The following is a 27,850-nucleotide window of genomic DNA, read 5'->3' as shown; positions in this document are numbered from 1 at the left end:
CCCTCACATCTACAACAGAGCAATGGCCGCCATCGCACCCGAACTACAACGCACCATGAACACCACCTTCAAAACAGGCACCTTCCCAGACGACTGGAAGCGCGCAGAAGTCAGACCTCTGCTCAAGAAACCCACAGCTGACCCCACCGACCTCGAGAACTATCGGCCCATTTTGCTCCTCCCCCTCGCAGCAAAAGTTGCAGAGAAAACAGTCAACAGGAAACTGACACGATTCATTGAAGAGAACGCTGTCCTGGACCCGTCCCAATCTGGATTCAGAAGCAACCACAGCACAGAGACTGCCCTACTCGCCGCCACAGACGACATCCGCACCCTCCTGGACCAAGGCCACTCCGCAGGCCTCATCCTACTCGACCTATCAGCAGCCTTCGACACCGTCTCCCACCGCACACTAGTCTCCAAACTACACAACACAGGCATACAAGGAACAGCCCTGGACTGTATCCGATCATTCCTCACCGGAAGAAGCCAAAGGATCAGACTCCCACCCTTCCTCTTCGACCTCACGAAAATCACCTGCGGAGTCCCACAGGGTTCATCCCTGAGCCCCACCCTCTTCAACATCTACATGGCCCCCCTTGCAGCCATCGTCCGACAACACGGCCTCAACATCGTATCTTACGCCGACGACACCCAACTCATCCTCTCCCTCACCAAAGACTCCACCACTGCCAAACTCAACTTCCAGAAAGGAATGCTTGACGTCACAGTCTGGATGACCAACAGCTGCTTGAAGCTCTATGCTGAGAAGACAGAAGTCCTCGTCCTCGGTACCACCCCATCTGTGTGGGACAGCACCTGGTGGCCGACTGCCCTCGGAAGCCCACCTACCCCCTCAGACCACGCCAAGAACCTCAGCATCGTACTCGAATCATCACTCAGCATGAACCGACAGGTCAATGCCGTCATCTCCAGCTGCTTCAACACCCTCCGCATCCTCCACAAGACCTTCAAGTGGATCCCCCATGATTCAAAGAAGACCGTCAACCACACACTCATCACCAACAGACTGGATTATGGAAACGCACTCTACGCCAGCATCATCAAGTCCCTACTCCGCAAACTCCAGACAATACAGAACACCACCACCAGACTCGTCCTCGGCATCCCCCGACATGAACGCATCAGTCAACACCTAAGAAGTCTCCACTAGCTCCCCGTGGAGAAAAGAGTCACTTTCCAAATCCTCACTCACGCCTACAAATGCCTACACAACAACGGACCCAAATGCCTCAACAACAGAATCAACTTTCACGTACCCAAAAGAAACCTCCGATCTTCCAACCTCGCACTGGCCGAAACCCCGCGCATCCAATGCGCCAGAGCAGGCGGAAGATCCTTCTTTCACACTGCAGCCAAGACCTGGAACGAGCTACTGGCAGACATCAGACGCGCCCCCTTCCTGAACACCTTCAGGAAGACCCTCAAAACCTGGCTCTTCGGCTAAACAGATCTGGGGACCACCCCCCCACCCCTTCAGCACCTTGAGACCCACAAGGGTGAGTAGCGCTCTTACAATTCCCTGATTGATAGATTGATTGATGTTACAAAGAGACTTTTCTATACAAAAAATATTGAGGCGTTCTAAAGCAATGTGGAGCCTCTCAAAAAAATCATCTTCTGAGTAATCCGGCCCGGACTGGCCGTTACGGGCACCGGGCAATCCCCCGGTGCGCCGCAAGGGTGGGGGGCGGTTTTGGGCCTATGGGGGCCGTTTTTTTGTTACAGGGCCGTTTTTGCAGCGTTGCTGCAAAAACGGCCCTGTAACAAAATCGGCCGAAAACCGGCCCTGGCAAAGAGCGAGGTCGCACCCCCAACCCCCCGGGGGGTGGGGGAGGGGGCGGACGAGCACTTTGCCAGGGCCGGTTTTGGTTCCCAGTCCGGCCCTGTGAGTAATCTAACTGAGACGCAAATCATGTGTAACAGCTTCTACATATACAACAAATGAAGGACTTATGTTCTATTCTGAAATCATTAGATTAAGTTTGGTGATTATTATGTTTGGTGTAACGTTTTGAAATGCATTGTGATGAATTTTGATAAATTATTGCTAATTGATCAAAATGTTCACATGTTAGATGGATTCATCGTACTAAAGTGAGGTATCAAAAAAAGTGTTTAGGAGAAATTCTTTGAAAAAGAAGCAGTATGTATACCAATAATGATGACATCATTATTGTATGTTTACATTAGAATATTTTAATTTATCCCTGAGGAAAGCCTTGTTTTGTGGATTTGATAAATGGACAGGTTTCATAGGGTTATTCAGGCTACCTCATGCTTACAATTTGCCAATGTCCTTTCAGCAATTCACCCAAATCCTCTTGCATGGTCCACAACAACACCTTAATTTTAGATGCAACGGAAGGATTATGGACAGATCCGCCACATATATAATCACAATTTCTTAACGATTATATGTATATGAAATAATGCCATGCTATATAGCTTTAGTTGAGTGCTCAGAGACCAATAGATAGCTTGATGCTGCAAGAGCTGTCAACATTACACTGCAGAAGTTAAGACGGGCTGCTGAAGAGATAGGGCTTTAAAGCACGCCTGAAAGCAATAAGTAAGAGATGGTATGTAGGGATAGTGGAAAATAATTCAAGATGCTGAGAGCAAGGATCAAACAAATTGCCGCCATTATAGGATCTGGCACAGCTGGAGTCTGTTAGAGAGTAGCAGAAGGTGACTTGAGATTACTTCCAATAGAAAAAGAAATGTGCCTTTTCCTGAATAAAGGCATATAGAGATCAGGGTACAATGCACAAGGCTTTGAACACTATTCACCTTTAATGGGCATCCAATGACGAAAGTATGAGAGTGTTTTTGCATGGCTGAAGTGGGGGCTGTCATTGATCATTTGGGCTGCTTATATCTGCACTGCCTCTAGTTTTTATATATCAATCAATCACGGTTTGTGGAGCCGCGTGAGAGGATGCTGTTCGAAGGTAGAGGTGAAGGTTGTTCCAGGACTTGGTGATGAGGTAGGAGGAGCATCCTCCGCTGTAGCTTCGATGTATGCAGGGAATGTGAGCGAGGGCGAGGGAGGCAGAGTGCAGGTTTCTGGAGGGTTGGTGGTTGTTCAGGCTGTAATTGATGCATGCTGGTCCCTGGTAATGGAGGACCTCATAAGCATGTATCAGCAGCTTGATTTGGCATCTTTTCTAGATGGGGACCCAGTGGTGGTTCCTTAGGTAGGGGATGATGTGTGTCCGTTTTGGGAGGCTGAGGGTGAGTCTGGCAGCTGAGTTCTATATCACCCAAAGTCTTTTCAAGAAATGAGTGGTGATTCCTGCGTAGAGCGCGTTGCCATTGTTGTGTCGCTGGTGACTGGGACTTGGGTGGCGGTTTTCCTAGAGCCATCTGAAAATGTTGGAGCATGCGAAGGGTGTGGAAGCAAGCAGAGGTGACTGCGTTGATTTGATGTTTCATGGTGAGTTTGCTGTCCTGGATGATGCCAAGGTTGCAGGCACGGTCTGTCGGTGTGGGTATGGGTCCGAGTTCGGGAGGGCACCAAGTATTGTTCCATGGGTTGGTGTTGTTTCCAAAGATCAGCACCTCAGTCTTGTCTGTGTTGAGCTTCAGGTAGTTGGTCTTCATCAATTCAGCGACGCTATTTATGCAATTGTGGAAGTTGGTCATGGTGGTGGAGGGGTCTTCGGAGAGCGAGAGGACAAGTTGGGTGTCGTCTGCGTAGGAAATGATGTTGGCCGGGAGTATCATGAAGATGTTGAAGAGGATGAGGCTACGGGATGAACTTTGCAGGACACAGCAAATGATGCTCTTGAGTGCTGACGTCAAGGATGGTAGGTGGATGCTCTGGGTTAATCCTGTGAGGATGAGATCCACGTGAGGGCATCTACTCTCATGCCGATGTAGCTTCTTCAGTCTCTTGATGAGGGGGTGGTAGGATACGGTGTCGAACACTGCTGATAGGTCGAGGAGGATCAGGGCTTCTGTGTCTCCCTGGTCGAGGAGGGTTCTGTTGTCATTGGTGGAGGTGTCCAGCAGGTTGTTGTTCTCCAAGTGTTCTGTGAGTTGTCAGTTGATGGCCTTCTCGAGGACTTTGGTGGGGAAGGGGAGCTAAGAGATGGAGCAGTAATTTTTTAGATCACTGGGATCAGCGGAGGGTTTCTAGAGTAAGGTCTGATCTCTTGTGTTTTTTCGTTGTTTATATTTAGATATGCTAATGTAGATAAGAATTTACATAATCAAGATGAGATCCTAGTGGTAGCAATGGTGAGACGTCTTCCAACCTGTCATGCAGTGATACCTTTCAGATTATTAGATAAACACACAAGAGGTTTCCCAGTTGTGACCTTTGTGATATGTAATCTTGTGCTTGAGGACCAATACATTGTACAGCCATTCATCAAATTCCAACTTTGGTCAAACTTATTTTTTGCAAACTTTAAACCTGTCTTTTATCAGATGTGTGAAATTCTGTCTGACCAGTGCTTAATTTGTAAAAGAACGAGTGCCGGTACCCAAAGCTCTGCTCAGAAGCCATGGCCTGTGTAATTTGAAGTTGACACGCCGAATACTAAAGCTGCGCAGTCCTAAATTTACTTCAGTTTCTTTAATCCACTACAGGAAACTCTCTGCCCTTTATCTCACCCTTGCATGTTCCTATGCTCTCCCTTTGTGACAGTTTTTACATGTTTCTCTTGATCCATCTTTCCCTTTAATATGTCTGCTGTGGAAAAATAGGTGCCAGTGGACCCCACCCGGCAACCACCGCCTCAAATTAAGCACTGTTCGGAAAAGCCTTCCAGAAAAGTAAAAAAACGTTCTGCCGTCAGCTAATTTCCTATTTAACTAAACCACCCCCATCTACCAACCTCCTGTCCCACATATAAGAAAGAAAACGCAAGGAGAGTCAAGGGACTAATGAAAAATTTACTGAAATCTCAGAACCTCATCCTTGCTCCCCTGGCTTTTTTCATTCATCAGACTGGAGGGCCCCTTGACAATCGGCCAGTAGCAGATTGCAGTGAGCCCGAGTGGAATTCCAAAACATTTTTATCATGGAAAGAGGATATCGTCTGTGTCAGCTCCTGAGGCTTCACAATTAGAGATCTTGGCCAGTCCTACAGAGATCTCTGTGACTTCAGAGGAACCATGGCAGCTCCTCTGAAGGCCCTGCACGTTTGCCAAGGGGCCACCATGTTTCAGAAGGACACTTAGCAAACGTTTTTGTCCCAAGTAGTGGGTTATTTTTGAAAAGCAAAAGAATGATCCTACAAGTTTTCTCCTAAGGTGTGGTGATAATTGTTAGGTTGAAGCCTACCAGAGGCACAACTGTCTGGTTGGAAAGACCTATTTGGGGACATGCTGAAAACTTCCGCCTAATGCTTACTATTGGCCTCGTGTTTTGTCATTCACAGTTGCTTGCTTACTATTCGCTGGCTTTATTTGTTTTAGCCTGTCCATCTTATCTTTGTCCCTTCCAAGGAGCATAGCCTCTTTACCATTTCCTTGTTTAGCTCCTTGTGTTCCTTCACAAGTGCTCTCTTTTCAGAAACTCTTTCTTTTTTATTGTGAAGCAGAGACCACAGCATCCTGAGTGCACCAGAAATTCACCTACTGCTGTGTCTTTACAATGTCTTTCGTTTCTAATCTTGTGGATATAGATATCCTGACTACAAAAGCATGCCCATTCCACCCAACAGTTCCCAGATGAAGCTGTCCTACAATCTGCGTTCTCACTCCCTTTGCTATGTATCTTTCTCCCTGGCCTCACAGGAGAGGAATAGCGACACTGCCTCCCTCTTAGTTTTATCGCATTCACATGCTGGCTGTGTTTGAACATTTCTGCATTCCTCACAGACATCCTCACAGACATCAAAGGTCTTTGCCCGCCACCTCCTCCTGCTCTGTCTCTGCGCTTGGTCTCCTAGCACTTAATGCAGTGTTTCTCTTGCTGGGAGAGGGAAAAAAGCCCCTCAAGGGTCATGTTGCTCTTCTCATCAAATTACTCAGAGTTGTATCTCCTCAGACAGCCCTGCCAATCCCTGGCCTGCATTCTAAACCGGGCCCACTTCTATATCAGGCTCTGCTGCATGAATAATCCGTGACTGGAAGCAGCGGCATAACAAAACTTGAGGGGTCCCTTCTGCAAAGTACATCAAGGTCCCATCCCCTAGGCAGGAGCTCTCGGCTGGGGCCCATCACTCATGCATAGTTTCCTGTGCTGAGGGGGCCCCATAGAGCTCTGGCCCTTCCCGGTTTGCGGGGCTGTGGAAGCTATTGTTACGCCAGTGATAGCACCTCTCTTATCAGCATAGGGTGTTGGAGCACTTTACATCACACACACATACAGAGACAATGAATCACCACAACGCAGCTGTGAAGCGACTGTTTTGCTTAGGCAAAATGCTCCCTCTCAGCAGCGGCTGTATGTCAACACAACGCGGGCTTTTGCCCCGCGTGAGATTACAACGCGGGCTTTACAACGCAAGCTGTTACCACAACTTGCTCTGTAAGGTGCTGGACTTAGGAATAGTAAGATTTACTATTCCAACACCAGCCTACGTACAGTAGGGAAGGTGTTGGAATAGTAAATCTACTATTCCTTAGCCTAGAGCGCCCTCCAGCGCAAGTCGTGGTAACGACTTGCGTTGTAAAGCCCGTGTTGTAATGGTAGTGCAGTGTAAAAACCGCGTGGTAATGGATGTTCCCCTCAGCAGCCATTCTCTGGGCAAAGTCCTGCTTCACCCAGATGAAGTCTTTTTTTACAATACCCAAGAGGTCGAGAAAAAGATCTTAGCGACCCAGTTCAAAAAAATATTTATTGATGTAAAAAGCCCGTGAGATCTGGGAAGCTTTATCTAGAGTCAGACAATCCTGAAGGATAAGTCTGTTTAGATAAAGATCCTCTTTAGACCAGAGCACCATAAAAGCAATGAACTAATGTGAATAAAGTCAGAAATAAAATCTAAACCCAGTTCCTCGTGGACAATTTTGGCAGGGGTTCCCTGGATTACAATCAGCAGGTTTCTCAAGAACCTGTTTTCGATTACCTGGATGTAATCCATTTGGCCCTAGACTTTATACCCAAAAGTGGCCATCGGGATGCACTTAGCTTTGTAGACATCTAAGGCAAGTTTAGAGAGTTTGTGCTTGGCAAAGTGCACACCAGATATGGCTCTTTGCAATTTGTTCCCATTTTTCTTGCTCAATGGGGGCCAGCTGAGGCTGAATTCTGATATCCTTCGGGATCAAGATCGCGCTATATAAAACTTAATAAATAAATAAATAGAAACAGATTTTAAGGTCTCGCCTAGGCGCTCGCATGCGGTGCTCTAGGAGGGCGTTTTAGTCAGCGGTCTTCACTTTTCAAGCACTGCACTCGTGCTTGTGGCGGCATCCACCTTGTGGGAGCGATCAGCGGCGTGCCACAAGCACGAGTGCAGTGCTTGAAAAGTGAAGACTGCTTTCCCAAGCGCGTGCACCACTCACGGGCTCACCTCCTGCTCCCTCTCTAAGTTCACTGTCTGCTTTTCAGGAGTGTGGGGTCAAAGTGCCCCCTCTCCCTCCTGTGGTACAAACAGGGCACGGGCACGCGCTACCCCTCGAATGCAGGCCCGAGGGGCTGCGTCATCACCGGCTGCTGTGATGGGGCACCTCGCGCAAGGGATCTCGTCTCTTCTATACTGGACAAGATCAGCCAGCCACCGAGATTGTGATTTAAAGGCGCAGGAGTACCATCACTCAAGACTGTTTTTTGAGAGGTGAAAACAAGTGGACGCAGCCTTTCTCTCTTGCCTCACGCCAAACTTTTCTCCCCCATTTTCTCTGTATCTCTTTCTATATTTCAATGGTCTCTTTCTCTCTCTTTGTCTTCCTCACTTATCATGAACTCTCTTTCTCTCTCCCTGACCATCACTTTCTCGCTTTATGCACGCCTCTCTTGCTGTACCTCTCTGTTATGTCTCTCTGTACCTGTTAATCGCCCTTTCTTTGTCTGTCTTCCCCTCTCTCTATTTCTCCCTCCCTCATGGTATCTCTCACCTCCTCTCCGTGCCTGTTTATCGCTGTCTCTCTTTCTTATCTCCCTTTCTCTTCTGTCGCTTCGCTATGTGTTGCTGCGTCACATTCTCAGTCCTCTGACACCGTTCCCAAGCGCTAACGGAAGAAGTATTTAAATGTGGCTGTGCTGCTCCCCCAAGGGAGGAGCCCAAGAGATACCAAAACATCGTCGACGCGGTATCTAAACTATGCTTTGCTTTGGCGAAACAGAAAGCATACCCAGAGTTACAGTTTAAAAATGCATTTTGGCAATTCCACTGGAAAGCCTTATCCAGTATTTTGTTGTAGTTTGACTTAGGTCTTGCTATCAGCGGAAACCAGGTCCATGCAGGGCCACTGTGTGTTATTCCCCACACTCTTAACATTTGAAACTGCGAAGGGGAGCATTGTGGTCAGAAACAAGCAGTGTTTTAAATGGGCACCCGCACTTCTTTTACTTGAAAGAGAGAGTTCCTGTCCTTCTCTGCACTCTTGCAGTACATTTAATTAGTGAGTACCCGCACTTCTCAGGAGCAAACAAGTACTGTGGATAGTGAATACCTGCACCTCTACATTTCCAATTAAAGCACTTGAAACAGCAAGAGGTTTCATCTTCAGAATGAAATTAATTGGATTATGTTATGTTAATGGTAACACTAAGCTGTCTGCAATGTGTATTGTAGCAGTACTCTGTGGTGCCTGGACTGAGGGTTGCTGCCTGATTATGGGATGCACACACCAATAAAGCGAGGATCATTGTGCTAGGATTATATTAGTGGAGTTGTAACCTTTGTATGTGTGCTTTCGTCTGTGTGTGTACTTCAATGCTTACTGTTTGGTGTGGGTCATCTTGCATGATAGTTGAACATGCTTGCTTCTGTGGTGTGCTGCTTTTTGCAAGTTAGTGTTGATTGTGGTGTCAGTTGCACGAAGGAGTTTCATGCCAATTATAGTGCCATAAAGACATCCCACATGGGAAAGGCACTAGCAAGCAGAAAACAAGCATTGGCATAGCCAATAGGTATCGTCTTTGAGACCTTATAAGTGTTTAGCCATGCAACAGGTGATGTTGTTGCACCAAGGATATTGTGCTGGTTAACTAAACACTTATAAGGTCCCAAAGGCGAGACCTATTGGCTATGCCAATGCTTGTTTTAAATTGGTATAAAAGTCCAGATTTTTCATAAATGTGATAAAAGATTCTAAAAGACACTGCAGGCTCTTGGCTGTGCGGGCGATTAATACTGCATCGTCCACATAGAGGACCGAACTTGATCTTCGACCAACCCTAGGGACATCTGCCTTGATATTAATTAAAACCTCCTCCAGCCGATTAATATACATTATTAATAAAAAGGGAGAAAGGATACACATGTGCCGAACACCCCATACAAGTTCGACTTGCTGGGTACATTGGGACTGTATCTGACCACCTTATTAAGCCCATCGTGGAGATCTCCCATGAAAGATACGAAGGCTTGGTCCACCCCCATGGACCCCAGCTCAGACCAAAGTTTCTCCCTGAGCTGAGGTCCATGAAAGCCATGTGAATTGCTCCTCTTTTACGCAAGTGTATTTGGAGATCAGAAGATGGAGGTTAAGTTTATGTTTAATAGTGACCCTGACAGGCCTAAACCCATATTGGATATCAGAGAGAATAGCCCTCTCGTCCGCCTGTATAGTGAGTTTTTCGAGAATTACCCCTCCAATGATTTGACCTCCACATCAATCAAAGAGATGGGTCTGTAACAGGCCGGATTGGCTCTATCTCCTTTTCTGTAAATTGGAACAATGACAGATTGCCTCCATGCCGCGGGAAGGGGGCCTCTAATAACAGCATTAACATGGCGAGTAATAACCGGGGCCACAACCACCAGTGATTTCAGAAGGTCTCCCAGGACCCCATTGGCCCCCAGGGCCTTCCCTAATGGCAGGAAGTGGATACCATTTTACACCTCCACCCTACCGTGAACAGTAGAAGAAGAAGAGGAAGTGGGTAGGGGTAGAGGCTCTTTCTTCTCCAGGTCCTAAATACCTGTGAAATGATTCACCCACTCAGGGACCGCTGCCACCTGATCTGACAGCTAGACATCTTTGAAGAAGGGGTGGTTCAGAAAGGCCCAAAAATTGGCACGATCATTCAGAGAGCCCGCTGACACCAGATGATCCCACAACTCTTCCTTCAACTCCAGCTTCTGCTTTTCAAGTACGATTCTGAAAGCTACTCTAGGATGTTTAATGCTGGCCCTGTCCTGAAGTATACATTTTAGGGTTGCCACTAACTCCCTTTTGGCCCTGACATAATGGCTACTGAACCATCTGCACTTTTGGGGGGACACACGGAGCTATGTTTGGTCAAGGCATTGTTAATATATGCACTGTACACTCAATGGCAATACGAATCTGGGGGGTCTAAAGGGGCCTCGTCCAAGCAGATGTTAAAAGTTAGCCTGGCATGATAGGACCATGAGGGTATTAAATTCCTCAGGAATGACATTTCTCCATTTGATGGTGAACTATCCCTGGTGCTAGTAACTGCGGGGAATAAAAGAGGGTTCGGCGGAGATATACAAAGATATGCGTTCCTGCGATAGGGAGACCAACTTTGTGGCGATGTCCTTGAACCCCTTTCCTAGGCGAGTTGCCTTGGCTTCTAACACAAGACCCCTCTGACTGAGGGCTTATAGAGCCCGTAGGATCTAATTTTCCATATGTGTACATATAGTGGATAGAGAAAAGTTCCCTCCCTCCTTTGCCCCTTTTCCGGTCTCTTGCTTTATTGGTAGCCTCATTTTGATCGACCTTATGTAGCCCCTTGATGACTTTAGATTTGGCTCCAGTTCCCCCACCTTCTTGTGTACACCTGTACTGGGACCCTTGGTGTTGGGCAGAGGCTCTGCTGGGGCCTGGGAATAGAAGCTCAGTAGGTCATAGTGTATGGCGCTTGGGTCGCTGGGGGAGGCGGTGGCTAGGGACTATAGCTGAGGCAAGGGGGGGTGGTAGGGGGGGCACGATGTTATTGGAAATCTGATCTAAGTAAGGAGTAGGCCTGCTGAAATTGGATCAGTCGATCCTCTTCCTTGGAAATTTCCTCGGATAAGGCCCCCACCGCATTGGATAGAGAGGATGGAATTACTTGTCCTGGGACGCTTTGCTTGTCCCTTGTATTTGCTGACTCACCTTTCCTTTTTCCCATCTTAATGAAACCAAAGGCCAATGAACCTCGGGCCAGAAGAGGAGCTGAGTAAAGTGAGCACTAAATTAGGGTCACGGAAACTAAAAAACACACGAAAAACAAAAAACCCTGTGACAGAACACACCACACAACTAGGAAACTGAAGTTTCTTCAAGATAAAAGGGAAGAAAAAGGAGCTGCATAAACATCAGATATTAATCCCCGCTGGTATTACATCGAGATGACAAGTTCAGAAAGGAATAAGCCATGTAAAAACAAAAAATAAGGCATGCACAAGCTGATTCAGTTGCTTAGTTATCATAGTTCTATGCTTCAATTGGAGTTTTTATTGTCGTTTTGATTTGATCATATTTGGCAGACATTTGAAATTTATTAATGCATTTTGATGAGCAGTCGCACTGCACACTGGCGGGTTAGTGTATCTTTTGGTATCTAATTTTAAACTGCATTGATCACGTCTTTTTAAAGTATGTCTGAGTCAGGCCCATACAAAAGCCACAAATCAACTTGAAGTTGAATCAATGGTCTGTAATATTTGAAGCAGTTGCTGCACCTTTTTACTTACTTATTTAGGTGCATATTTTTATTTTGTTTTTAAAATGTGTGTACTATACCTGCAAATTGTACATGTCATCTATAAGCACCTATATGTTTTATTAAAGGGGCGTAGTTTTTATTTGGATAATGATAGAGAGGTTTTGTTCCTTAACTTACTCTAATTGTGTCAAAACTGTGATAAATATTGATTAAGCATGCATGTTTTAGCTATATTAGAGCAGACAATAGCAAGGGTGCCTGTCTTTTTCAGTGTGCACTACATAGTGCTATTGGCTAACAATGCCTGTCTTTTTTGTGTACTAAAAGTAAACCGTGGCTTACACTCAAAATGCAATGTCATTGTATGATTAATTGAATTTGCATTCTACTGCCTTAACTAGCTTTGGGGGTTTATTATATACATGTTCAACGTCTCTCCAGCAGAAATACTACGCACGGCAACTTTTTTACGTTCTGTATTTCCAGATAAACTGCTCCATCTGGTTCTTAGCTCTAAACACTGCTACCAGGCCGCTGGCGAGTAAATATTTGTATGGCAGCCCGCACCATGCACATGCAAACCCCTCCCCACAAACACACTGCTGTTTGCGAGGACTTGACAAATGCATCCTGATAATGGGCAGCTCGAATATGCACGTTTGCATGGTATCCCACCTGTTTTTTTTTTTTATTTAGTCTTTGAAAATGGCCATCAACCATCTTGGAATACTAAATGAATACTTAGTATAACAAGAAATACTTCCAAGATGGCTTCCCGGGCATGCAGGTGCTTGGACAGCCATCTTCAACTGGTTGATGTCAGACTATTATAGAAATTATTGAACGATGGCCGCTGATGCATGCTTATAGGTTCGAAAGCATGGTTACCTTCTTGGAAGTATTTTTTGTTATACTTTCTCAAAATGAATCCTTCCAATACTGCAGTATGTGATATCACACACTGGCTGCGATCTGGAACCATACAACTCACCAAAGCAACCAACCCTTGGCTGAGCCAGTAAGTCTAGGCCCTGTTACTAAAGGCGAGGCCTATTGGCTTTGCCAGTGCTTGTTAATAGTGTTTTGTTCTAAACGGTCAGGGTTTAATTCTTTTATTTTTTCACCCTTGAAGGAATATAAGACCTTTCCAATGTGTGGTTGAGGGTACCAACTTCTAAGTAAGACAGCAATCTATCTAGTATTTCTGTTATAAACCTTATTTCATTAAATGATTTTATATATATTTTTTATATAGAACTGTTTGGTTAAAACTGTTGTGATACAAATAAAATGTAATTGATTTCATATTTGTATAACTTGTGTATCAAATTCAGTTATCACTCTGATGTCTTGCTGGTTGACCCGCTGCAATCAGTTCACCAAGCACTGTTTTACAACATGTGGATTTAGGTTTTAAGTTACGAGTTTGTTTAGTTCAAAAGATGCTATTGTTTCTTTTCTGTATATAATATGGTATAACATAACACAGACAAAACATTTCTACCTGAGCGTTAGAAACGCAATTGCGTTATTTGATCACTTTTTGCTTTTCTTAAAGTTACTGGCTTTCTCACGGGAAACCTATGTTTATGCATTTGTCTTATTTGCATGAAAGCCGCATTACATGCGCTAACAGCAACACCCTTGATTTGTCCTGTTTGTTCCTGCCCCTCTTACACCTTGGTTATTTCTTGTCAATCTATATTCTGGGTCCCATTTTGTGCTTTTGTTATATTGTTTTGTTCTTGAGCATCTTCTGTTAAATTGAGGCTGGCTTGATTAGATGCATAATTACCCACATAAACTTCCCTTTAGCCGGCATATTTCCCAAATCTCCATTATATTTATAGGTGTTGATTGCGATGCATGTGATTGAAAGAGTATACAACCAACCAACTATAGCTATCAATGTTATATTGATATAACACGTGGGATTCTGCTATCCCTCTATACAAACCTGTCTCTAATTTCTTTATACTAGTCGACTTGTGGGGTACCCAGTCACCTATTATAAAGAATTATGTAGACGCTCAACTGTAACAAGTTATTACATCTGACGTCACAATGTCTGTTAGCCTAAAGGCATGTAAGATTACAGAGCATTATTAAAGAATGAAAATGAATCGTTGCTTTTCTTCCTTCTGCTCAGTTTTTTTCTGCTCTACAGTGACAAGCAGAAGGAGATATTTATGGCAATATGTTTATATTTTTTGCACCCCTTAGGAAATTATAGACACATATGAATGTTTCTGAATGTTTCTACATATTCCAAGCTACTACACATTAAATAAATATCTAATATTAAACTGATTCTAATATATTTTTGCAACCAATAGCTAACATATTCGATGTTTTTAGTTTTGCACTAGATATTCTGTTTTTATTCTTTATGTTTAAAAACACGCTGTTTCATATGAAAGAGCTATGCATCAAGGATTTAAGTGATTTGTGGAGAAGGTGATTGTGTGACCATGTTAAACATGTTGGCCTACTTTGAAAAGGTTTGCAACATACTGTGCTTTTAATTTGAGTAAGCTCACAACTTAGAATAAAGAGGGCAAAGCCTATTGTGAGTCTGCACTTGTCAATAATCCTGAGTGCCGATTTATTATATACCTAGGTACTATTGTCACTGGCAGCAGTGGGAGTAGCTGGGCGGTACTCTCTGCAGTGGACTCCAGAGAAAATACTTAGTGTCCTGGTACTTATTTTTTTTATTTTCTGACAAATTAAACTCTGCAAATACCCAGGAAAACATACACAAAGGAGATCAATGCTAGTGGAGTAATTGGTCAGCGATGGATGCGATTGACATTGGTTGTCCTAACACGAAGTAAATAGAGTTGCAGGTGAAAGAGTCATAAGCAGAACATCTCAAATAGGGCAGTGACAGAGCTCTATGCTGCACCTGCAGCTTTAGAGCCTGCAGAAGTTAATATTTCTATGGTCTAAACAAATCTGAACCTTGATCAAGAGGTCGAAAGACTTGGATTGTGGAGGACACATCTCAGATTTCCCAGTTTATTATCTAGTACAACGACTTAAGATAAAAAATGATATTTTTTTCTGCATATATTGGCACAATATGTTTCACATTTCATTTAGGTTGGCAGCCTTAGAAATATGTACAGAGGCATGGCGTCTTAGGAGAGCTTAGAGGCCCTCTTAGTGTGAGGGTACCCTGAGGTGAGTTAATTGACTTCAGGGTTTACTTTATGCCCTTCTCGTAATGGAGAATAATGTAATAGGTAGTGGAGCAGGTCAGTACGGATATCCCGACCTTTGTCTTTTACACTGGAAAACTTTATATTGGGAGAACACTGCGGACATAAAAAGGCCAATCAAGGCAGTCGATGCTCACAGCGAGTCTGTTGATTCAACAGAAGATTCAAATAGATATATAAACAGACTATTAGACAAAGAGATTGCTAGAGTCCTTGAAGATTGACGGTTTGTAGAGATTTGCAGAGATGCAACACAGATAATTGCTAGGATATCATATTCTAGGGGACAAAATTGGTACAGATATGTGTGAATAGAGAAAACAGAAAGCGAGAGGTCACTAGTTAACTGTGATATGGTGAAAAATACCCTATTATAAAAACACCAGTATAAGAAAATATTTGCTGATATTGATAACGCTAATGAAAAAAGGATATGTTATTGGTGATCTTGTTGCTTTACAGGTTATTGTCATGTCAGGCCAAGAGACGATCCGAGTGCTGGAAGTAGGTGTTGATGCTCCAACCCAAGCCGAAGAGACAGCAAAGGCACCAGAACCAGTGGCCGCAGAAGCCACTGGTAATCTGCCTGTCGAGATCAGCGAGCCAGCCAGAGAATCAGTGCAGCTAAACCCTGAGATGCCTTCTCAAGAGCCAGCGGGTAGGAGGCCTTCCTGCAGTAATAGGAGAGAGCATTCCATCAGGCTGAAGTTTTTCTGAAATATTTTCTCAAAGCAGTTGTGCAGAATCTTTGGGTTGTATGACAGAGGCTCGCATGGCTGAACCACGCATGCTCCACAACTCCGTCCTACCCACAAATGTGTCTAAACCATGCATTCCTTTACCACTTATACCTTTACCACACAATTGCATGGTAAAGGCATGATTGGTAAAGGGATATGCATTGTGAAGATTACCACTACTCTGAACCCCCTCCCCGCCTTAAGCCCTAACATCCTAGCACCTTCCTCGCCCTGAGGCCTAAAACATACCCGCCCTGCCCTTAAAACTACCCCTTCCCCTTCCCCTCCCCCGCCCTAAGGCGTAAACCCTGCCCCCTACCTAAAACTACCCCAGCCCCCTGCCCCGAGCCCTAAAACATACCCCACGCTGTCCTTAAAACTACCCCTTCCACTGCCGTGAAGCCTGAAATCCTGCCCCTTCCAAAAATTACCCCTACCCCCACCCTAAAACCTCTCCTGCTGCTAAAAACTCCCCCAAACCTTGCCCCATCCCTTAAAACTGCCCCAACCCTTCCCCCACCCTGAAACCCTGCCCCTTCCAAAAATTACCCTGACCCCCCCCCCCCCGCCCTGAGCCCTAAAACCAACCATCCTCACCCCTAAAAACTACACCCACCAAACCCAGCTATAGACCCACTTATCTGTCTGCGTCCGGAGCTTCCTATACTGACGCTGTTTCTTCTTCTCCCCGCCCGTCTAAACACACTATGTGTGGTTAATGCAGATGCATGCTTCAGGCAAATGTGTTTACGCTTGCGGGGAAACAGCATGCATGGCTCAGCCATGTTGTAAAGGCTGTTTCCCGAATCTTTGTTAAAGGAGAATATAAGCCGGGATGACTATTGAAATTTAAGGTGCACAATATGATGACAGCTATAACCACAAAACTATAGACAAGAGGTTCACAACCTGAAGTGTATGCCTGATGTTAAACATATACCATAATTGTTACCAGAAATAATTTCATGAAAGCTGGTCAAAGGTTGGGCAATATTAGATTGTAAAAGCCCATGCCCATATCTGAAAACTAGATTTGTATACATGTTATATGCTTCTTCAAGATAGATATTTTGCATTCTTTCTGTCTTACAATATGTATGATTTTCAAACTATTACTCAGAATTCAATAATAAGCAGAGGAGCATGTTAAAAATGTATTGGGATACCAAGAGAATTTGGCAAGACTTTTCAGATTTGAGTATATTGCTCTCACGTCATTATTATTGTTATTATTATTATTATCTCTTTTCGCCAATGAACAGTTCAACATAGGCGGTTAAAAAATCATAGATGAGGGACTTCTTGTGTCAGGGCAACTCTTCGGAGACTTGAATCATCGAGACTCCTAGGTGGGATTGAAACTTGGCTTCACGCCATTGACAAGGCCAGGGTGCAATTGTTGAAATGGTGGCCCATGCTTCTATGTAGTCCTCAGTAACAGGTTATTTTTAACCCCTTCTGTCGTCCTCCTTCTGTCTTAACCTGAAGTAAAGTCATCAGAGGGAATGATACCAACGTCTGTACCAACTGTCTTCACCAGCGCAGCCAGTCAGCCGCAGCAGACACTCACTCCTTTTGCACTGCAAGCGGCTCCACAGGTGAGTGAAGAAAAAACAATTGAGTGTGTATTCATGGAATGGTATTGAGTGAGTATGCATACTTTTATAGTCTACAATCTATTGGCTTCACAGTGGTCGACGTTTTCAAAAAGGGCTGATATACCGACAGTTTTGTGGGAGAATCTAGCATACCTGGGTGATTTAAGTCAAAATATTATTGCCTGAGCATATCTTTTTTTTTATAACTCCTTTTATTGACAAAATAACAAAAATACAAAACAAAGGAGCATCAGGTGAACCACAATTTTCTTATCGTATAGGTCTGCGTGCCACTTGTACAGAATCACTTACAACTATTTGCATTTAGTAGGATCATAGGGATTCTTGCGCCTCCGATTCCGCTTGTGGCTCCGGTGGTTCACAAATCTCTCCACGGTGGCTGTTCCACACCCCCAAACCTTCCCCCATTTCTTCGGGCACCCTCTGGCTACATACACAGACTTTTCCCTAAACATACACCAGTCTAAGTCTTCAGCCCATCTGGAGATTTGAGGCGGCTGTCTCGCACCCCTAAGCTGAGCAATATTTTGTTTATCCACCATGTACACGAGCGTGACCCACTGCCTACGGCACACACTCAGATCCGTGGGTTCCCACACATTCAGTAGATACCTCCGAGCTTCCGGACGTATATCCCCCCCAATACCTCTTTCATTTCGTCATGAATTTTCGTCCAGAACGCCTGAATTACCCCACAATACCAAAGAATGTGAAGGTGCCACACATTCAGTAGACACCACCGAGCTTCCAGACGTATATCCCCCCAATACCTCTTTCATTTCGTCATGAATTTTCGTCCAGAACGCATGAATTACCCCACAATGCCAAAGAATGTGCTTAAAAGTACCAGGCTCTCCACTCTCCTTTCTGCACTCTTCACTCTCCACTCGCCCCATTCGCACCAACCGGGATCCGGTAATATATGATCTATGCAAGATCTTTAGCTGCACTAGTCGGAGTCTCATCTGAATTGCCACTACCTTCGGGGAGGAAACTGCCTCCACCCAATCCTCGTCATCTAATTCCAACCCGTCTGTATTCTACTGCATTCTAATACGTCCCAACGGGTCCTCCATAATGTTAACTAACTTCTTATGTATTAAGGAGATCGTCTTCTCGGATAGGTGCCCGTCAAGTACTCGATCTTCAAGAGGAGAGGCTTCCGAGAGCGTGGCTCCCCTGGGTACATGGGTAAGGAGAGCGTGCCTCACCTGTCGATATCGATAGTGTTCACAGTTGTGAATACTATACTGTTGCTTAAGAAAGTCAAATGTATGCATCTTGTCTCCTCCCCAAACATCCTTTATCTGGGTAATCCCTATAAGATCCCACTTATCGAACCACTTGGTTTTCCACAAACTCCTGAGTCTCTTCGAATTAAACAGGGGGGTTGCCAACGTCAATCTCCCCTCCCACCCTAAATATCTATTAGCAGCGTGCCACACCTGCACTGCATGTGTGGTTGGGCCCGTTAACACGAATCTCCCTGGCTTAGCGTACAAAGCTCTATTAATGTCTCCACCTGGCGCTAACCCGCGATCCATGGCGTATCCCGGGTCCCCGGGGGGACCATAGACAACATGGTTCACAGCTGCTAATTGCGGCGCCCAAAATTACTTTCGTAAATCTGGGAGTCCAATACCCCCATCATACCACGGGAGGGTTAATTTGATGAACGCTGTTCGGGGTCTGCCGTCTCAGAGAAGCTGTCTCTGAAGCACCTCGATTTCTTTAAAATAAGAGACTGGCACCGGGTCCATTGAATTCTGTAGTTCATACAGAAATCGTGGCAGGGCCATCATCTTAAACAGCGCCGCCCTTCCAAGCAATGATAGCAGAAGGGCTCTCCAGCGCTCCACATCTTTCTTACACCTGTTCAAGGGGGAGCCCAAGTTATTAGTATACCGCAACTTCGGATCCAGCGTTATATAGATGCCCAGATACTCAAATCCTACCGGTTCATTCTGAATGTTGCATGACTGCGGAATTACCGGCGGTTAGCCCGCAAGAAAAAAAAGCACTGACTTTGTCCAATTGATAGCAAATCCTGAGTACCTACCAAAAAGGGCAAGCACATCTAGGAAACAAACCAAAGACGCCCTGGGGTTGGTAAGATAGAGCAGAATATCATTGGCGTACAATGACATTTTATCCTCCCAGTCCGATGTCCACCACGGGTCCCGTATTGACCGATCCCATCTGACCTACGCCGCCAGTGGCTCCAGCGCCAGCGCGAAAAGTAGCAGGGACAGCGGGCATCCCTGTCTCATGCCCCTCTCCAGTGAAAAATCATTTGATCTACAGTTATTAACTACCACTCTGGCCAGGGGATTAGCGTATAACAGCGGCACCCACCCGATAAACTCTCCTCCAAAACCCAGCTTCGCCAGGACCGCAAACAGGTAGTTCCATTCAACCCGGTCAAACGCCATAGTGGCATCCAAAGACACTAGGACTGCCGGCTCCTGTATCCTCCAGGAACCTCCAAGAATCCCATGCAGCCTTTGCAGGTTCTGAGCCGTATTACGGCGCGGCATAAAGCCGGACTGATCGGGGTGTATGAGGGTTGTGACTACCTTGACCAATCTGGTAGCCAGCAGTTTTGCTAAGATGTTGTGCTCTGCATTAAGAAGTAAAATGGGCCTATAGGAGGAGCATTGTGTCCTGGGCTTACCTGTTTTATGAATAACCACTATATTTGCCAAACGCTGGTCGTATGGGAGCAGGCCCCTCTCTTTACTCTCGAGGAACATGGCTCGGATATACGAGGCAAGTTTCTGAGTATTCAACTAATATAACTCTAGTGGTATCCCATTAGCACCAGTTGCCTTACCGGATTTTATCCCCCTGATTGCCTGTGCTACTTAATCATCCATGAAGGGGGAGTCTAAATAACTCTTATCCTCATCAGATTACCCTGGCATGACAATATCTTTGATCATTTCACTGTTCTCAGCCTCTGTGAACGCTCTACCGGCGGTATATACACCCTTGTAATACTCTACAAATGTGTCAGCCACCGCCTGTGGGTCCATAACTATGTCCGAGTCAGTCCCCTCTATCTCAGGTACCAGCTTGACGCCCATTCCTCGCGTTCAAGCCACGCAATCAATTTACCGGCTTTGTCTCCATGCTCATATATTCGGCTCTGTATTGCATCGTTTTGAGCTATCGCTCTATCTCTAGCTAAGCCTTTATATTTATCCTGACCTAGCTTCAAATGGTGGATGTCCTCCGGTGCTGATGTTCTAGCCACCCTCTCCCCTAATCTCATCACTTCTGCCTCCATCTTAGTCACCTCAGCCTGACGTTTCCTCTTCTTCCCCGCTACCAAAGATAGGACCTCTCCTCTTGCTACTACTTTGTACGCTTCCCAAAGGGTCTGTGCTGATTCAACAGTAGCCACATTTTCCCGAAAATAGCGATCTGACATCTGAATAACCTCCTTCTTTGTGGCCGGATCTTTTAGTTGCCATGCACTAATAGGAGCCACACTGCCAACCGCCGGCCGTCCAAACGTGAGCTGTAACCACAGTGGAGTGTGATCAGATATACCTCTACCAAGATACCGTACCTCCTGAACAGTGGCTGCCATAGCCGCCGGCAGCAATATATAATCTAGCCGGGACAAGCTCTTGTGCGTAGCTGATTTGTGGGTAAAATGTGTCCGCGTCGGGTTACGTACTCGCCAACTATCTACCAGTCCCAGTGTCTCAAGGAAGTTCGAAAGCCATCTTTGCGATGGTTGAAGTACTCGCAGCAGATTTCCATCGGCCTCTCCGTCTAGCACCGCATTAAAATCACCCCCTAATACCAAAAGGCCTAGGGGCAAGGTAAGAAACACAGTACTCAGATCTCGAAAGGTATCGGACTGTAGACCAGGCGGCACATATATTGACAAGAAGGTGACCGTCCTTCCCCATAGTTGCCCCGAGACACCAATATACCTACCCCTCTGATCCAACCATGTTGCCTGTATTGCCATAGGAAAGGAATTCTTCACCAAAACTCCCACCCCTCTGGACCTTTATGGAGAGCCATGCAGCGGTTACCCACGAGGTGTGTCTCTTGCAATAGTGCCACATCTGGGTCGTGTCTTCTAATAAGCTGATTAACCATCCCTCTTTTGATCCTGTCACCCAGACCATTCACGTTCCAACTTAGCACCTTCATCCCTGATCTCTGACTAGCTTGCGACATCGGACCCACACAACAAACCTCTAATTACCACATTATCACCTGATGCAAAAAGAAAAAAGAATAGAAAAACACACCATAAAAAGACCTCTCCATCTCCTGACAAAAGGGGAAGGAAAAAAAACAACAACTGTGCAACAACATTCCCGTCCCTCCTCACCCCACCCTGCACCCCTGCTCGCAGCTTCCGCCAACCCCCAACTTGCAGTGTGCCTTTCGCCCCATTTTCTAACTACTCGACTATCTAAAAGTAGATCTGAGGAGGATGTCAGAACCCCGTATTCCCGTCCCCGCCTTCAGGATGTCATGCCAAGTCTGGAAAAAAGGTGAGGGTGGAATTTTCGTATTTCAGGGGGCCTCCCGATCTGGAGGCCTGCAGAATAACGTGTCTGTCTCTAAAACTAAGCACCCTCGCAATCATTGGACGAGGTGGGCCCCAGGCCTCGGTCTTCCTCCCGGGACTCTGAGTGCCCGCTCTATCGTGAAGAAGTTCCCCAACCCTTTCGGTTTCAGATGATTGAGGATATTGTCTTCCACAAAGAGGTTAGGGGTCAAACCCTCAGCTTTCTCCGGAACGCCAATAATGCGTACATTGTTCCTCCAGGCCCTACCTTCGTATTCATCCAGCTTGCGGCTTGCCAAGTCACGAGAGGCTTTAAGATGACGAACCTCCTGCTGCAGCTGCGATACATCATCTGTCAAGCTCGCAGTTTTGATATCTAGCGACTTCACTTTCTCACTTGCTTTGGTGAGATCGGCTCAGATTAGATTGACCTCTATGGTCACAGTGTCCAGCTTGTGATCCATTGACTCCATCTTCTGCCCAAGAGAAGTCTTAACCCCATCTATGGTGGCCGTCACATCTAGCAGTGTGGGCTCCGATGTAGGGCCTGTAGACTCTCCACTCCCGCCCTGTATTCTCCCCGACCCAGGAGGTAAGCCCCTGGGCTGCATATACTGGTCCAACTTATTAGTTTTGACGTAGCGAGACCCCTTAGTTGACCTGGACTGCTGTTTCTCACACTCAGGTTTAGTCGCCATCTTGATTCTTCACTCGGACAACTCTGAGCCCACTACCACTTCGGCCACGCCAATAGTCCACCAGACAACAATTATGACCAAGCCTCCGCTGATTCAATCCGTCTAGTTTAACCCCTGTATATACTCCAGGCCATCCGCACCCGCCTCAGGCGTACATAATCAGCCCCACCTCCTGGGGGCCACCTCACCACCGCAGACACGGATCTCTCAGCCCACTGTACCCAGAGCCTGTACTTGCGCCGCGTGTCACTCCACTACTGACTCCCCAGTTCAATCCAATACGCATCGTAGACCATTCCTCCGTGTCTCCTTTGGTTTCCTCACTGTGCACCCACTCCGTGATTCATGTATTTCTATGTGGACCACTCGTTTGGAGCCGCTCCCCTTCTGCTTTTCTTATTATAGCTGCCGCCCACTGCCTCCGTCCCGCCACACTATTGTGCGTCCTCTCCTCTCCCCCTCCACACCGCACCCGACCGTCAAGCGACCACCTTCCTGGGTAGGCGCCCACCTGAGGTATTTTCTCTGCGCGTAATTAGCGCACAACTCGAGTCTTCTTCTTGCCTTTGGGGGGCGTGAGCGGGGGGAGGGGGCCAACAAGTGTCTCGCACCATTCACTTACGTGATGCCAGCGCCGCGGACGAGGGCCAGTAACGTTGTGTATGAACCCAGGCTGTGGGTTCGGGCTCCCAATGCCAGCCTCAGACTTCAGTGTTTCTTTGCAGCACACTGCATTCACAGGGGTTGCGAGTTCCTGAGGCGTCCCTCCAGGGTACTGTGCTTCTAAGCTAGAGTTAATTAGGCATGCCCAGCTTTAATAATAATTCCTATGCACCATTGCATGGAGTTTGGCCCATGCAGAGATCAATGTTGTTGGTGGCTGGTGAGGCCCATTGACATCCACGTGTGTATCCCAATATAGAGCTCCTCCGACGTCCGCCCTGACTGCCCAGCATTACTCCTCACTCCAACCCGGGCTGGGCATCTCCCGGGCTCTGCCGACACCCACGGGCCGAAGTAGCAGGATAAGGGGGCGGGGAGCTCATCCGCACCGCCCCGACGCGCCCCTTCAGTCTCGCCGCAGTCGTGATCTGTTGTCTTCTGATCCCGGGCCTGACCGGCGATTTCCAGTCACCGCTCCGGGTGTTATTGCACTTGCGGCCGGCCACCGCCACCACTCGAGACTCCGGCTCCAGTGACCAACAAGGCCCAAACTTTCAGGGTGAGCCGCTTTGGACCCCTACCTCGCAGCGGGCCCGGAGCGGCGTCAAAGTGCACCGCTTCCTCTCCGCCAGCCGATACACTCCACGGCGCCTCAGGATAATTGGCAGGGTTGTTGGGCGAGGCGTAGGTCCCACGGAGCTACTGGCCTACGTGGCCATCTTAGATGCTCGCGTAGCTCCTCCCCCCGCCTGAACATATCTTAATCTGTATTACTGACAAACAATAATTCAAACCAGAGATAAAAATAACATCTTCTGTACAGTGCTAATTCACAAAAATCTAGGAATGCTGATAACAGGTTAGGGTTACACCCAAGACAACGGCACCTATTGTATTGAACTATGAAATTAAATTTTAAAAAATTAATAATTTGTAGAGTGCGCTATACCATGAGGTGTCAAAACGCCACAGAAAGGCACCCTGAAGCAGTCAAAAGTCGCCCGGAGATGGCTAATGGATATGGGAGGAGAAAAGTCATGTTGTCAAGAGCTTTTTAGATATGGTAAGTGAGTAAGCTTACGAAATATGAGCAGGCAAAGTATTCCACAGTTTGGCAGCAGCCACCGAGATGGAACTGCCTCCCCATCTGGCTTTCTGAAAACTGGAATCCAACACATTCTTGTGAAAGAAGGATCAGAGAACCGTACCTGGGTGTACCAGTGGAAGAGAGAATTAAGTTGGCAGGAACCTTTCTGATGCATGACTAGAAAGACCACACAAAGAGCCTTAAAAATAATCCTCTTTCTGACCATAAGCTAGTGAAGAGAACAAATCCCGTCTCTGACCAAGAGGCACCTCGGGATGTTAAGGATAAGTTGGGCAGACGCATTCCTAGGTGACTTGAAGTGTGTTACGGCAGGAAGCCTTGATATTGAGATGCAGTGAGTTGCAATAATGGAATTGCGAGGTGACTAGTATGATGATGACGGATTTGCGCAGTTCCACTGGGATGTAAGGGAAGATCTTTCTCAGGGGCTGTATGGTGAGGAAACAGGTGCTAGTGTGACTGACCTGAGTGTCGAAGCTCAAGGTATTGTCGAATAAGACACTCAGGTTTTTTAGCTGATTTGACCGGAGTGGGAAGAGGTCCACAATCCTCTGGCCACCAGACATTGGACCAAATACACCCCTGAGTGCCAAACACCAATACCTCCGTTTTGGCAGCGTTTACTTTTTGGGGCTTTGTCTTTCATACGCCTACTAATGCTATACATACAGATTGAACTTCTCAGCTAACAGAAGTGAGGTCGTTGAAGGATTAAACGCTCTGTCTGTCAAGATAAAATTAGAACATCTGATAAGTAGATGCTGGGGTGTTTCACAACAATCCAGTAGAGATCAGGGTCTCCATACAACATAGCCTGAAATTAATCATAACACATTGAAGTGTGAGAAAACAGGTGAGAATAATATCACTGCACCGTATTTGAAGTTCAAAGTAAAGTCTATGTTTGAATTTTGGTCAAAGATAGAAAGGTTTAACACAGTTCTCAACAATTCAAAGTTGTGACGTCTAAGGAGCATGTGGGCCGCGTCAACGCAGAACTGCTGCAAGGGGTTTTTAGGGCCATGGGGGAATGGCACCCTGATCAGAGCCCCACATTAGCGATGTTTCATGGCACAGCCCAACCCCCAGCTTCTACCTTCCCCAGCATCTACCTGTCAGGCGAGGGTGCAGCCCTTCACCCGTCATTTCCTGCTTCAGGATGTCAAACCGAGGGATATAGCACTCAATTAGCATATTTTATATCATTGCTATCTTTCGGAAATGTTTAACTTAAATGTGATGAAGAAAATAGATTAGCATTGTCACGTTGTTAACTGTATGAAACATATCTTAAAGTCTACCCTGGACTAAGAGTCTGCAAGGTACAGATATTTCATATGACAAGCACCACATAAAGTGGCTCACACTTCACTCTCCAGATGCAATTAGGAGTTGGCCCCTGGAAATCATTTGTGAGAGAATCAAAGATTAAACCATTACTAACCAGTAGGAGATCTGCAGACCTTCATACATCTGATATCTGTAAATAGGGTAGTCCAACGTTGATCTGAACCAGATATATGGGATGCCCATGTGAAATAAATGTACATGCAATGAATTGCAATGGTGCCCATTTACTTTATCGGTGGTTATCTTCGAAATCTAAGATGGGTCTGGTGGCCACCAATCCGGTAATCTGTTTCTGGTGTAGTTCTATGATTGATCGACCATTAATCATCATTTTCTTTGTTTTAATTCCCTCTTGCAGATATTAACTCAGGACAGCATAGCGGCCCTTCTGGCTGGAGTGATGACCCCAGCCACAGCAGTCACACAGCCTCTTCTTATCCCCATCAGCATCGCTAGTCCGATCGGTGGCCAGCAGGGCTTGACTGTCTGGAATTTCCCTACAGCAACCGTGGCCACCCTGCCTGGACTGACAGCTCCCACCAGCGCCGCTGGAGTCCTGAAGCTTCCTTTCTCCAATTTACAAAGTAAGAGCCTACGAGTTAGGCATAATCCTTTGAAAAATATATCAAACTTGATAAAAATAAGGTCAGCAGTCTGAATTTTCTGTGTATTGTTCCAACCATATTTTTGTGTTGATTTTTACAAACTGTGTTCTTTTTTAACTCAAATACCGCTTCCTGTTTAAAATAAATCATGTTCATGCACGTGCCCACTCTTCGCCCCTTTAATGATATCATTAAGGCAAAGAGCCACCCATGTAGCCTTTTAAAGTAAGTGGGTATAACAGACTGCATCAGAAATTTCCTGTGCAGTCTACAAGCATTTCTTAAAACTAATGTACCGGAGTGTTGTCTGAATGAAGACGGAGTAGGGCAGCTTCTACACTCCTTCCTGACCTATTGAAACATCTGTAAAGCCCTTTCCCCACCCAAACTATTGGAACTGTGAAGGAAACTCATGTTGAGCTTGGGGGTTCTTAAATTCAGGCATTATGAGTCAAATAAAAGCGAGAGAAATGCCAGCAAAGAGAACCCGTGTCAGTGGACTGTGGTTGTTAGCGCTGACAGGTGGAAAGACCCTTCTTAAGATGACGGCCATGAACACGCACCACACAGGCAGGATGTGCAGCAGTGCCTATCCTTGTAGTAAGGGTGTGCTGCCAAAGAGAAAACACGCTTGACAATGAATACTTCCACCAGAGATAGAACAAAAGTGTGAAGATGTTATGAGTGGAGATGCTTAGCAGCTTCGGAAGTGAACCGTGGAACCAACCTGACGTGAGAAGTGTCACAGTATTTGGGAGGCGCAGAAGGTGTCGGAGCGGACTTAGGAGGAGTCATGCTAGCAACAGGAGATAAAAGACGAAGGAAGGCACAGTGGTCAAGCAGCGGCAGCCCGGGTGAACCTAGCGTAAGGTGACAATTGGTTGGCAGACTCGGTAGAGCGGTTGAGAGTTCTGAAATGATGAAATTATGAGAGTGAGGGTTATCGCAAGGAACAGCAGCAGTACCTGGTCCTCCGAGGACTTTAGTATGCAGAGGGGCAAAAGCCTAGCTCGGCAAAGGCTCTGAATCGACAATATGTGAGGGCCACTAGTGTGAATAGGGCTTCTGGCCTTTAACCATGTGTGACTTCAAGCAAGCATAGGATCAGCAACCATGGCTGGGAACCAAGTCAAGCTGTCCCAGTAAAGGTGGCAGTGTAGCCTCCTTCGGGGGCTGCGGAACATGGACGACCACAGAGCAGCTTCCAGAGGAGCGAAGAGTTAGGTGAATCTTGACAGGTAGTGGGGAGGGACCCTATGTATTAGAATCCACTCAGGTTAGGATGGATTCTGCAAAGCTTCAGAATAAAGGAAAACTGGCATGTAGGCCTATTTGAAGGCACCTGGGGTGAGATGTCTTTCTGGTAGATGTTTGAAGTGGGGAGTGTTTCTTGCTTGTCCTAGGTGCTGTGGAATGGGTGCAGCAGACTTCTGCATATGCTAGTACTGTCAGAGGAAGGAATCCTCGGTGAAGGGTGCGGTGAGGCCAGAAAGTTGCAGTTTTTGCCAGCGAGCGGGTGAGCAAGAGGAGGAC

General features: G+C 46.2%; 1 protein-coding gene across 2 annotated transcripts in view; it reads left to right on the top strand.

Moving 5' to 3' along the window:
* Positions 1–27,850, top strand: part of POU6F1 (POU class 6 homeobox 1) — a 210,695-nt gene that overhangs the window by 110,689 nt on the left and 72,156 nt on the right. Inside the window, exons 4-6 of one of the 2 annotated variants that reach the window (XM_086965833.1) lie at positions 15,457–15,652; positions 17,223–17,332; positions 26,071–26,296. In XM_086965833.1, the coding sequence (XP_086821959.1) occupies positions 15,457–15,652; positions 17,223–17,332; positions 26,071–26,296 (532 nt within the window). The remainder of the gene's footprint in view (positions 1–15,456; positions 15,653–17,222; positions 17,333–26,070; positions 26,297–27,850) is intronic. The other variant, XM_086965842.1, reaches the window with a different exon arrangement.

The sequence above is a fragment of the Lissotriton vulgaris genome, chromosome 1_1, assembly GCF_964263255.1.
Source record: "Lissotriton vulgaris chromosome 1_1, aLisVul1.2, whole genome shotgun sequence".
Classification (NCBI taxonomy): Eukaryota; Metazoa; Chordata; class Amphibia; order Caudata; family Salamandridae; genus Lissotriton; species Lissotriton vulgaris.
This window is presented reverse-complemented; position numbering and strand designations above follow the sequence as displayed.